Raw genomic sequence first — 14,442 nt, forward strand, 5'->3', positions numbered from 1 at the left:
ATTCCCCCTCCGCTCTTCCCCAATCACACGCGTCTCGCTTTCTCCCCTGTCTCTCTCTCTCGCGCTCGGCGTGTCTTTAGTTTCCGCCCGTTTTCGTTTTTCGCCAGTTCTCTGTTTTCGCCAGTATCTCTTTATAAAGGCGTTTTTTTTTGCGGCCGCGTCCCAATTCACTAGCCAGGGCAGCGGTCTGCCACAAATTTCCGGTGCTTTAAATGAACACTGTCAGAATTAAATCTTTCTCAGTAGTTGGGGCCTGGTATGGGTCCGTATTGGACAACGTCTGGGTCCGGACCCGGACCGCAGTCTGCAAATATGTGATCCCTGGTCTAGACCATATACACGGTTCTGTTTTATAAAACCACTCCCTGCTGCCCTGCAGAGAACAAGTTCAATGTTCAGTTTTACAGTGTTAAATATGTCAGGTCAAAAAAGACTTTCTTTATTTTATATATTTTTTATAAAAACAAGTATTTATGTTTAGTAAAATCAAGAAAGACCATATATATATATTTTTTTATATGTTAAGTTAATTTTTTTATTTTTATTAAAAATATATATATTTTTTAGGAAATAGTTCAACTTAATAGAGATAAATTGTTGCTGTTAAAAATGCATTTTACAATAAAGGGAGTATTGGCAAAACTGGTTATAATGTTTGTTAAGGCGGCGGGAGGTGGTGTCTGCAGCTGCTGAAAGTAACTAATAAAGTAACTTGTAAAGTAACTTAGTTACTTTTTAAATCAAGTAATCCATAAAGTAACTAAGTTACTTTTTAAAGGAGTAATCAGTAATCAGTAATCGGATTACTTTTTCAAAGTAACTATACCTTCACTGGTGCTAGTTAATGCTAAATTAGTTCTAGTACAAATGCTTGTCTGGTGCTAGTTAATGCTAAACTAGTGCTAGTTTATGCTAGTAAGGTGCTAGTTAATGCTAAACTAGTGCTAGTTTATGCTAGTAAGGTGCTAGTTAATGCTAAACTAGTGCTAGTTTATGCTAGTAAGGTGCTAGTTAATGCTAAACAAGTGCTAGTTTATGATAGGCTGGTGCTGGTTAATTGCTTATTTACCTGTTCAATCAGTGGGCTAATGCTAGTTGATCATAAACTAAGCTAAGCTAAGATAAGAAAAAGATAATCCTTTGTTATTTCCAAAGAAGGGAACAACAGCAAAGGGATAGCAAGGCACACAAAAAGTATATACACATTATAAATATAAGTATCAACCCATGCACACTGTTATTATATGATTTAATATAAAATTCTGCATCTAGTGGGCATATAATTTGTCTGTGTATAGTTTTGTGTTTGTGTATAATGTGTGTGGACTATCTTCTGATTGTGCTGTTGATGCTGATGATGAGTTATTTTAAGGTTATACGCTGTTTGCTACATTAGCCTCGTAGCCTCAGTGTAAAACTAAAGCATCTTAACATCAGAAAATTAGACTTTATCAAACTACTCCTTCAACAGTATACTCTGTCAACACAACTCTCTCTCTCTCTCTCCATTCCCTCCTCTATAAATATCATGCTCATGGCTACCACAGCTTCAGTAAACATCACAGCTCTAGGATGAGCTCAATTTTATTCCCACTTGCTAAACATAACCAAATAAAGTCCCGCAAACGGGGCTTCAAAGCCGGAGCGGGTTTGAAGTGCAGATTCCCGTTGCTGTCTAGACCGCCTCGCATTTGATCTGCCTCACCCCCCTCTCACTCGTCCCTTGCTTATCTCTCTTCCTGTGATCAAGGCCGAGCGTGTCAAACACTCCAGATAAACTCGAAGACAAAAACGAACATCAGCGGCTCCCTCAAACGAGCCTCCATGAACTCTCAAATCCTGAGGGAGAACAATTTCAGACATCTAGAATATACACAAGAGTGTGTTATATATATGATGCTGAGTGTATGCAATGTGGAATGAGAATATATATAAAGCAAAAAAATAATAGCAATTAAATATGTTTTACATTTTGAATAGTTTAGTTTTCTGCTTTTTCCTAAATTGTTCACAATTTAGTAACACACAAAAAAGTAACACAAAAATAAAAACACAATATGTCCATATGATCAAAGACACAGATAGCTCAGCAGGCCAGAGCTTTTGCTATAAATATATGTTTTAATGTCAAGCTCTTGAGATGACAGCAGTACTGTTCAAAAAAGGTAGCACTACTGATTGGAGGACATCATTAATCTAACCTTTGGCTGTCAAAGTGTAAAAGTGTCAAAGGTGATCTGGTATCGTATAAAATTGCACTCCACACAATGACACCAGGCCTTATGGACACATCAATCAATGATTTAGCACTGACCATGTTGCCTCCACAAACAGATTTGTTGATCTTGTTTAGCAAGATAAATGCATGACTCATTAGTAAAGATGATTCACTGGAATCATACATTTGTTTAATGATAGGTGTATATAATTAAATTCAGTGTACAGCTGTTAAACTCTCATATATCTGTATCAGTAAAATGCACAGTAACATTATTGTAAGGAATAAAGTATAATAATAAAATATAAGTATTTTATTCTGTACAGAAACCCATACAAGCCACAAACAAAAGCACACAATTATGCTGTAGTGCACTTGTTTATTTCCTCAGGGATCACACTGAAATGGAAATATATAAAGCATGGCCAATGTGATGCACTGATATTGTGCAAACTCTTAAGATACATAAGACATTTACAGTGGATTTTCTATCATTTCCCTATGTCAGTGACCCTGAACATGTCAGAGGATGAGTTCAGAGGAAGAAGCTGCGCCTCCACACGCAGGGCTGAGTGACACTGCTTAGCGGCGTATTCGAACATCAAGTGAAAGAGGAAAAAACTCTAAGCTAAACTCAGGCTAAGAAGATTAGAGGGTATTTTGGAGTCTCAAGCTTTCACATATCTGATCAGGAAACACTCAAAACACAATAAAGGCTTCACAGGGCTTAGCACTGCGCGACACCACGGGACAGGAAAAAGTAGATAAAGAATTCCGATAAACACGGCAAGTCAAGGATGAGCTAAATTTCACCCAACCCAGTGACACAAAAACATAAAGGTATAATCTAATACTCCCCTGGCAGACAGCAGATGGCCCACACTCAATGCAGCTGCACGTTCGGTACACACAACTCAACCTACAGTATTTGAGAGTATATATGTGTGGAATTACAGAAACTTAAAGCCAGGGATTAAAGGAGAAACAGCCAAATGTATAAGTGAACAAGTGTGCAGCCAGATGATGGATGGATGCATTAATGATTGGGTGCATGAAAGCATGCACAGAGATGAGAAATAAATGCTTGGAATCTTTGATGAACAAATATTTGCTTCACAGTTCATGAATGTTTATTTGAATGTATGGATGGATGGATGAACAGATAGATGAAGGATGGATTGAAGAATAACGGCATGGATTAACGGATAGGTGGATGAACAGGAGCGCTAAAGTACTACTAATACTGCTAACTGACACTTTATTTGGACCACTTTAATGTAAAAAAATGAAAAGATGGTTGAACGGCTGGATTAATGGTGAAACAGATGGTTATATAGATAGATGGATGGGCAGTTGGATGGGATAATGGACAGATGGTGGATGGATAGAACGATATATGGACGAAATGATAGATATATCAACAGGTGCATAGAAATATTAAAGAATAGGTGAATGGAAAGTTGAAAGGTAAAAAAACAGACACACGGATGGACGAAAAAATTATATATCTTTGAGGTTTAAAGACAGAGATGGATGGGTAGATGGGTGGAGGGACAGAACGTTGGATGGAATGATAAGTGATGAACGCATCAGTAGATACATAGAATTACAGAAGGATAGATACATAGATAGATGGAAAGTTGGATGGGAGAATAGACACAATAATAAATGGTTGGATGGGTAGCTGGATAGATGGACTGGTAAGTCGATAGATAGACATACGAAATGATGGGCGAATCAATAGATACATGGAATTATTGTAGGAACGACAGTTGGATGGAAAGTTGGTTAGGAGAACTTGCTCATGTATAGATTGATGGACAGATAAACAGTAACAGGTTTACATTTGTGGATGCGTGGATGGTTGGATGAATGGATGGATGGACAGAATGATGTGTGGTTTGGGAGCTGGATTGGTATACTGGTACATGAATAGATGGACAGATATTTGGAATGATGGACTCAACAATAAATATCCATGTATAAGATGATGGAAACACGGATGGATAGCAAGCTAGATGGGAGAATGGACAGAACAGGGATTTACAGGGATTGGACAATGAAACTGAAACACATGTCATTTTAGTGTGGGAGGATTCATGGCTAAATTGGAGCAGCTTGGTTGCCAATCTTCATTAATTGCACATTGCACCAATTAGCAGGGTAAGAGCACAGTTTTGCTCAAAATATTGCAATGCACACAACTTTATGGGTGACATACCAGAGTTCAAAAGAGGCCAAACGTCAGGGTTCACGTCTTGCTGGCGCATCTGTGACCAAGACAGCAAGTCTTTGTGATGCATCAAAAGCCTCGGTATCCAGGGTAATGTCAGCATTCCAGCAAGAAGGACAAACCACATCCAACAGGATTAACTGTGGATGCAAGAAGAAGCTGAAAGTCTGAAAGGGATGTTCGGGTGCTAACTCGGATTGTATCCAAAAAACATAAAACCACGGCTGCTCAAATCACAACCGAATTCAATGTGCACCTCAACTCTCCTGTTTCTACCAGAACTGTCCATCACCACAATAAATTACTGTGGTCTAAAACCAGGAGTTTCAGTTTCATTGTCCAACCCCTGTAGATGTATGCATGAATATATAGATTGGGTTGATGGGTAGACATGGAATGATGGGTGCTTTGATCTATGGTTTATGGATTGATGGACAAGTGTATTGTCGTATGCATAAATACCTGTATGAACTGATTAAAGCATATCTGGACAAGTGAACAAACAAATGAAGTAACAGGTAGATTAGAAGGATGGTTGAGAACCCACAAGCTCATTTCCATATTGCATATATTTCTGCAGTCGTGACAAACCAACTCTGCCGCAGTCATGGCGCAGATATGAGTTCATTCTGAGGTAAAGTTCATCCCGCTCGCAGTGTTCAGCAGGAGACAGTACTTTGAGTGTGTCCCGTATTTACTGCTGTCACCTCACCAAGCACAACTGTCATCCTCATCTTCGTCACAGCTTGACGGACTCCACCCCCACCTTGACTTTAATCAGAAGACAACACACACACACTCACACACACAAATGCACAAGCATACACACTAAAACTGAGACAGGTTGACCCTCACAGTTCTGAAGATGACTTTGACAAGACCTTAAAGAACTCTTTAAGCCACTCAAACACACACAAACACACTCTGTCCTGTGTCTTTGCCTCAGGTCGAACACCACTCAGACTCGAGTAATCACACTCCACTTCGACTTTCTGCTAAGAGTGAAAAACGCAATCCTGAACCTCACTTCACTCCAGCCAGAGTGATGGTATACCTGATAATCTAATCCGGAAAGATCTAAAAACACCAGACGATCTATTTTGACAAACCATTACAAATGCAGAGGTGTCAAGTAATGAAGCACAAGTACATTGCTACATTACTTAAGTAGAAATGTTGATTATCTATACTTTACTGGAGTATTTATTATTTTTCAGATGGTTTTTACTTTTATTACTTACATTTTTACTCAATTATCTGAACTTTCTACTCCTTGTATTTTTTTAAAATAGCCTGGTTACTCCTGTTACATTTCATCTTGTTTTTTTCTGGCTTTTTATGTTTCAACTAAGCTTTAACTTTAATATTTGTATTGTACTAAAAAGCCTTAATTTTTAATGGGCATATATGCACCTGAATCAACAGGGAGCCTAGTGCGTCCCAAATTTTTCAACATGAACATTTTAATAAAACATTATGGTTATTATGGCTTTTAGTAAAATATGTATTGAGGAGGGGGTAGTGCAATGTAGGCTCCTGTGGCATGACCTAAGCTTTTGTCCTTAATAGCATTCTTTTCCCCTTATATTAATTTTAGTTTCATACTTTAAGTAGTTTTGAAAGAAGCACATTTACTTGAGTAAAACGCTTGAGCTGATACTCCGACTTCTACAGAATTACTTTTTAACATTAGTATCTATATGAATGTGAATACTTTTGAGATCTTTGTACAAATGCATCAATCATGTTCAATGTTGGACATACTTTGATCAAGGGCCCTATTTTAGCGATCTGTAGCGCACAAGTCAATTGTGCATCTCACTGTTTGATTTAGGGCGTGTTGTGTGTCTCTGGTAGTGTGAGGACATAAAAAATACAGTTTGCGTACAAAACAGACAGAATTGAGCAGGGTTTTAATCAGTCAGTGGCGCACCTGAATTGCCTGCCATCAAAATAGAAACACATCAGAAATGTACCAGAACACACCTCACTTCCAGACCATCGGTGTAGATTTATTCAAAAACGATGCAATTTTAAGGGTTTGGGCGCTAGCTGTTGCTGTTAATGGGGTATAATATAGCAATGAATATTGCAATGTGCCTAGCACAAAGTGCACGATAGGGCCCTAAGAGTTGAGGACAGTGAGTGGACACAGTGTTTAAAAACTCCAGCAGCACTGCTGTGTCTGATTCACACTAACCACCACCACTCCAGTGTCATTGCAATGATGGGCATGATCCACATCCAACCAAATAATACTGTGCTGCTCTGTGGTGGTTAATTCTGTAGGTTCCTGACCATTAAAGAAACATGTTGAAAGAATGCAGAGAAACAGATATAGGACTACAGTCTGTAACTATAGAACTACACCTAGAAATGCTCCTATACGCTGAGTACAGCTAACCAGTGCAAAAACAAAGAGGTGGTCATAATATTGTCACTTCATTTTGTACACTACTGTTACTATTATCATCAGTTTTATTGGCCATAAAATAGAACCCAGTGTGACTCCATAAAATATTCTAAATCAAACAATTACAAAAAAAAAACAATAATAATTTATGCATGAAGATTAATAACTGAATAATAAACATAGAGTTCACGAGGTTAAGAAATTACTGACTTTGATCAAGATATACAAGGCTGTTCCTTTGCCAGAAGTGGCATAAACAGCTGCTTAGCACCCACCACTCAACCAAAGGGGTCTCATGGGTATTTCTGGGGGTTTGTAGCATTGTTTTCTTGATCAAAATATATTAATGAATTATTAATTTGTTATTCACCCTCGCATACAGAGTAATATGATTGGATAGAGTGGTGGGTGGGGGTACAATTATAATGTGGCTTGTCTTTTTTCTCTTCGTTTTTGAACTTAATATGTGGCCCTGACTGTAAAGGATTGTATGATCTGCAGATGCTGAAATTGTTAACTATTTGTTGTAATTATGGCAATCCTCAACAGGATTAGAGAGGTTAAGATTAGACTGTGGGTTTAAAGAAAAGTTAGACTTAAAATACTCTATTGTGGCTCATGAAGAGCTCCATAGAATCTCATTGATTGTTCCACTTCAAGATATTTAACGATTTTCACTTGCAACAATAGAGGAACTCTTTTTGTACTATTTGCTGTAGATCTATTTTGAAAGGCTCAAAAGAACACTATATACAGAAGGTCTAACTGTATTTCTGGCTTCATATTGTCTACTTAATGAATTTTTTTCCAAACAACCAAATCGATTCATGAGAAATAAGCTGTTTTTGTGTTTAAAAAAATATTTACGGAAGTTGGCATCACTCAAATTCAATGCAATTTAGAGCAACTGTGTCACACGTGGTGCTGATAGTGCTCATGTAACTTCCCATGCCAATCTGGGCGTTGTAGGCACCTCTGTCTCCTCTTCACCCACCTCTACCTACGATATGTCATCCCGGGACTACATGGCCCAGGATGCACCACTCTGACACTGCTCACACCCATATCACACATTACACATCACACGACACACTTCAGAAACTGCTAGTCTGATTTTTGGCCCTATTTTAGGGGTTTGATGACCATTTTCTGCCTGACTATCCCTTTGCATATTTGCTTGTACTATTAAAAATACCTTTTTATCTGTATCTTTACGTGTCTGAGTTCTGCCTTGCCATGACAAACTGCTTTTTTAAAACTTCCAATTCAGGGCCAGATAACCTCGTAGACTGTACACTTCACTGCCATTCATTATAGTGGTATAATCCTACTGTAGCCTTTAGAAAACATAAAGATACTTTTACCAGCAGAAAAAAGGGTAACTTGCTCCTACAGCCTACAACACCGTGACCAGGCAGACACACTTAAATATAGCTTAGAAGAAAACACATCATGATTTTATGAAATGATCCATCAGCTCTCTTTTTGTCTTTCCTCAGTTTCTACAATATGGCCACCAGTCCTGTCTGGAGCAGGTAAAAAAATGCTGCTAATGAGCATGCTTAAATCACAGTCTTTGTTACTACTTGGTTGTTTTAAATTGTCTGAAACAACTTAAAACAAGAGGTAAAGTCATTGAACTTGTTCAAAAGTTCTTTCGCTTGTATGTAGCTCTTACCTTAAGCACATCCTCGTCTGTGGAGCTGCAATCGGTGAAGTCCGACACGTCAGTAACGGATCCATCTGTCTCCACAGCAACCGTTCGGACTGGCACTACCACTCTTTTTCCGGTTAACACTGCTGTGTTCATTAGCTCTGTGTCCTGCAGAGGAAAATTCAGAAAGAAGGGATTAGGCCTAAAACAACCTATTTAACCTTTCAGAATGTCACTCAACTTAATTGCACTTTAAAAAAATCAGTAAAAAGATGTTTTCTTCTACCAATTTTTATCTGTCAAAAAACAGAGGATGTTAAGATACGATTTCACATGTTTAACTCTACATATAGCTACATATGGCAGTGCATTTCAGGACAACGCATATTTACCTTCCCCCGATCCTGCAGGCCTATGACCATGACATTAAACACTGCACTATGAACAAGCTGTCATTTTTTCTAAGGTGAAAACAGGTCACTCTGAGGCATAGGTTGGGATTAAAGTCTAAAATGGTTTAAAAATAATCCTCTATTGTGTACCCAGAGAATGGCGAGCTCCCGTGGTGCAGGTCAAATCTCTGATGACCTTTATAGTTGGGACAGATGCAACTACAGATAACCAGACTGAGTGGGACAGTTTATTCACCAATCAAAAATCATTTCATATCTTTTTAGCCCCAGTTACAGAAAAGTGGAGAAGCATGATGATCCATTAATTTCTGCAAATACTCGTGAATGCTAGCACATAAAGAACAGATATTTATTTTCTACTCTCTTGGTATCTTGGTATCACTTCAAAAGGACTCAAATCTCGCTCTCAGAAGGACTCAGCCTTTACTAAGTCTCACTCTCAAAAGGACTCAGCCTTGACTAAGTCTCGCTCTCAAAAGGACTCAGCCTTAACTAAGTCTAGCTCTCAAAAGGACTCAGCCTTTACTAAATCTTGCACTCAAAAGTTCTCAGCCTTGACTAAGTCTCACTGTCAAAAGGACTCAGCCTTGACTAAGTCTTGCTCTCAAAAGGACTCAGCCTTGACTAAGTCTCGCTCTCTCAAAAGGACTCAGCCTTGACTAAGTCTCGCTCTCTCAAAAGGACTCAGCCTTGACTAAGTCTCACTCTCAAAAGGACTCAGCCTTGACTAAGTCTCGCTCTCTCAAAAGGACTCAGCCTTGACAAAGTCTCACTCTCAAAAGGACTCAGCCTTAACTAAGTCTAGCTCTCAAAAGGACTCAGCCTTTACTAAATCTTGCACTCAAAAGTTCTCAGCCTTGACTAAGTCTCACTGTCAAAAGGACTCAGCCTTGACTAAGTCTTGCTCTCAAAAGGACTCAGCCTTGACTAAGTCTCGCTCTCTCAAAAGGACTCAGCCTTGACTAAGTCTCGCTCTCTCAAAAGGACTCAGCCTTGACTAAGTCTCACTCTCAAAAGGACTCAGCCTTGACTAAGTCTCGCTCTCTCAAAAGGACTCAGCCTTGACAAAGTCTCGCTCTCTCAAAAGGACTCAGCCTTAACTAAGTCTCACTCTCAAAAGGACTCAGCCTTAACTAAGTCTCGCTCTCAAAAGGATTAAACCTTGCCTAAGTCTAGCTCTCAAAAAGAATCAGCCTTGACTAAGTCTCGCTCTCAAAAGTACTCAGCCTTGACTAAGTCTCGCTCTTGAAAGGACTCAGCTTTGACTAAGTCTCGCTCTCTCAAAAGGACTCATCCTTGACTAAGTCTCGCTCTCTTAAAAGGACTCAGCCTTAACTAAGTCTCGCTCTCAAAAGGATTAAACTTTGAATAAGTCCTGCTCTCAAAAGGACTCAGCCTTGACTAATTCTCACTCTCAAAAGGACCAAGCCAATAATAATTCTAGCTCTCAAAAGGACTCAGCCTTGACTAAGTCTTGCTCTCAAAAGGACTCAGCCTTGACCAAGTCTTGCACTCAAAAGTTCTCAGCCTTGACTAAGTCTCACCGTCAAAAGGACTCAGCCTTGAATAAGTCTCGCTCTTAAAAGGACTCAGCCTTGAATTAGTCTCACTCCCAAAAGGACACAGCCTTAACTAAGTCTCACTCTCAAAAGGACTCAGCCTTGACTAAGTCTCGCTCTAAAAAGGACTCAGCCCAGACTAAGTCTGGCTCTCTAATAGACTCTGCCTTGACTAAGTCTCGCTCTCAAAAGGACTAAACTTTGACTAAGTCTAGCTCTCAAAAGGACTCAGTCTTGAGTCTCACTCTTAATTAGACTAGATCTTGGATCCGTTTTTCCAAGTAAGAGGACTCAGTTCCACGCTAGGACTCTGCCTTAACTTAGTCTAGGTCTTAATTGGACTCTGCCATCACTCAGTGTCTTTCTTAAATGGATTTAAACTTGACTCAGTCTTGTATTTAGGTCAACTTGATCCTGACTTGTTCACACTTTTAACTAAATTCAGTCTTAACACTGTGTCTCTCTCTATTTGTCTCAACCTTCTTGATGACAAATTGACTTGGTCTTGATTTGGTCTATCTCTCACACTAGGACTTGACTTTAACTTAGTCTAGCTTTCAGTTGGACATTGCCTTCCCTCAGTTTTGCTCTCAAATAGACTCAGCATTAACTTGGTCTCACTTTCAACTGACTCAATTGATTATTACTGTTTAAAATGCAATCAGGCCTCGCTAAATCCCACCAAATCCCAGGTTAGATCTACTAAAGGAAAATAAATCTATATTTCCCATATATTGTACAGATGTAAAGACCCCAGATGCATCATGGTCTGTAGTATTTTGCTGTATGTTGCCTGTTCTGTGCCATGTTTCACATTTCTTTAATCCAGCTGTATGCTCCAGAGCAAAATCGCAATGATCAGGCCCAAATCTGCAGGGTTGGCCCCCAGCCCGGGCTCACCGTCTTATCAGCCGGACAGATGAAGCCGGTCACATTTACAAGCTCAATCACGATCCTGAGCCCCTGCGTGTCTCCTGGGGCGAACCCATTTTTCGGCCTTGTGAGTCACACAGCCTCGGCATCTGTAAACATCTGTTACTGTTTATATTAGAGTTAGGCAGCTTAGAAAACTGTACATAAATCTATCTATCTATCTATCTATCTATCTATCTATCTATCTATCTATCTATCTATCTATCTATCTATCTATCTGGGTCATTATCAAAATACTGTGCCTTTTGGTTTATACATTTTCTAAAATTACTCTAATTATCTAGATATTTTACACCTCCACAACATATTAGAAAATATTAATAGTTCCCTGAACATGCAGCAAATGTATTTTGTTCCTTGAAAATACTACAGTGTAAAGATTCTGATACCACTGATGTCAAAGATGACCGGGTAAACAAGGAATTCTCAAAAGTAATTTTATACGGAAATTAGCTAAATGGATCATTAGAATGCCCAAATTATTTATATCTCAAATTTAAATGATCTAAAATCTTTTAAAAATCTTTAAGAAAACTGGCCTCGGACCACCTGCCTTGGACTAGTTGCTCACTCTCCACTACCAATTACATAGAAGTATATATTAACTATAACTAGGTATTTTCTAACTAAATACACTGCTGGGGAGCTATTCACCAGAATATATTAGACATATGTTGTTTAATAAGGCCTTTTTGACGCTCATTTAAAAGTTGCCTGACCAAAGGAGGATGGGTCCCCCTTATGATAGTACATGTGCTAATATAAGGTACACGTGAGCCATAATTAAAATACATAATTAAGTAATATATTCATTTTAAAGAACTTTTCTGTATTTTTGGCTTTGGTTACAGATACTGGATGCAACTTAGTTTTTTTGATCAAGCTATATCGAGTCCAGTGTAACGTATTTTGTGTTTTTGTACGTTTGTGTTTTATAATTAAACCTTTTAATTTGGAGTGCCACTATACATACTTTTTAAAACAAACATTGGTTATTTCCATTATTCCCATCCCCCTACTTTTAAAAAACTGTATAAAATGTGAATAAATCCCTTTAAAATTAAGATTTCTATTGCTTAACATTTGTAATAATGTTTTGATTCAGAGTATATCTTAAAAATATATTGTTACGCAGTGTTTATATGAAATTTAAAGAACTTTGTTGCAGACTCAAAATGCACACTTAATAAATGAATACTGAATTTGGTCTTGGTCTTGAATCTGGTTTGGATCTGGATCTGGTTTTGACTTCCCTCCCAATAGAACTTAATCTTGACTTTTTCCTCACTTTTAATTTGTCTCAACACAGACTTCCTCTCAAATGAACCTGGTCTTGACTTGGTCTTGACTTCTCTCACACCAGGACTCTTAGACCTTAACTTGGTCTAGCTCTTAATTGGACCCAGTCTTGACTTTCCATCTGTCTCTCTCTCCATTCGTATCACACATCTGTTCTAACACAGCAGTGGAAGACATGAATAAATGAAGAGCACTGAATTTGGGAGACAGCGTGATCATATTTACGATCATATCCACAGCACCCCAGCTCAAATCTCTAACCTGCAAAAAAACAAGGTTTCTGCTAAAACAGGATGTTCTCTCTCTATTTCTATCTCTCTTGCTCGTATGATGTCTTCCAATACAGATTATTGCTTCAGATTATTGCTCGTGACTGATCAAGACCTCCCTACAGATTAATTCCCAGATTAATTGTGCTTTTAAAATAAAAACAAACTAAAAGCAAACATACTGATGCTTTAACGTCACGACAAGCGCTGAACACACAAAAATACACAAATAATAATTTCACTGTTTACATACTGAAAAGTTGCATAACATCATTTCATGCTAATATCACTAAATCTGCAGGAGTCACATGGTTTCGGGCGCTAAAAGAAGGCTCGGTCTGCAGTGTGACAGGTGAGGGGTTTGTGTGACATGAAATGTGAGAGCTTCAGTGCAACAGCATGAAAGGGATTACACCAGCAAAAGACGTGCCTGTGTGAGTGTGTGTGTGTGAGTGTGTGTGCAGGAAGGTCTCTCACAGGTGTGTTATGCAAGCTGACTACTAACAGATATGTTCAGGATCAGTAGAAACACTTGACATTGCTCCGTATGGCTTTTCCATCACGCTGACGGCTCCTCCACTGGCTGTTATAAATAGGATGCTAATCGTCAGTGGATGTGCGTGAGATGGTGCGTCTTCAGGAGAACTCGCAGTTCAGGAATGACAAAAAAAACGGAAATTCTTGAAAATAAAAGTCAAAACAGTTCTGCAGTTTTCTCCCTGCCAAAATGCAGCGGATCTGTCAGTCTGTCAAGATATCTGTCAGTCTGTGCTGAATTGTTAAATAATCGGAATTTTCTACTTCACAGTGATTTTTGACTGAGTGATACGGCCCATCGACAACCATGTCCATTTTCCAACAATTTTACAGATTGACTTGGATGTGTTTTTCCTCCTTTTTGTTGACCTAGTTCCAACATTTAGACATTTAGAGGAAAATTCTGGACATCCAGAAGCATATATATATATATATATATATATATATATATATATATATATATATAGCACACAGAAGTTACAAAAATGAGGAAAAGACAGAATGATACAGATAAAAAAATACAATAAAAATAAAGCATAAAAATAGAGTCCTGTGTAATTAATGTAGTGCAGTTAAACACAGTAAAAACAACAATGTACACCAGTTGCTGTGCCTATTGAGAAGACGAATGATGTCAGCCAGACAGGAAGTGCAAGTATGCAGTTGTATAATAATTTAGCAGTGCAAATTTTTAAAGATGTAAACAGTGGACAATAAATGAACTATTAGTGCAGATCAGGGTTAAATTATAAAAAATATTATACTAGGGCATCTCGGAGGGTGTGTCCATTGAGTGACCAGTGTGGCCCGAAAGAAAAAGTGTCACAGAGTCTTTAGTTTGCTGTGCTGAGAGGAGTTGAAATGTTCTATGTTTGCTGCAAACTAAGGCCTAACAGTATTTTTTTAAATATATA

At 38.4% G+C, this 14,442-nt stretch overlaps 1 protein-coding gene across 1 annotated transcript in view; it reads right to left on the reverse strand.

Moving 5' to 3' along the window:
* The window catches only part of LOC103026612 (transmembrane protein 132D), an 87,595-nt gene that overhangs the window by 12,281 nt on the left and 60,872 nt on the right, over positions 1-14,442 (reverse strand). Inside the window, exon 5 of the mRNA XM_022670485.2 lies at positions 8,543-8,686. Within this exon, the coding sequence (XP_022526206.2) occupies positions 8,543-8,686 (144 nt within the window). The remainder of the gene's footprint in view (positions 1-8,542; positions 8,687-14,442) is intronic.

This window comes from Astyanax mexicanus, chromosome 12 (assembly GCF_023375975.1).
Source record: "Astyanax mexicanus isolate ESR-SI-001 chromosome 12, AstMex3_surface, whole genome shotgun sequence".
NCBI lineage: Eukaryota > Metazoa > Chordata > Actinopteri > Characiformes > Acestrorhamphidae > Astyanax > Astyanax mexicanus.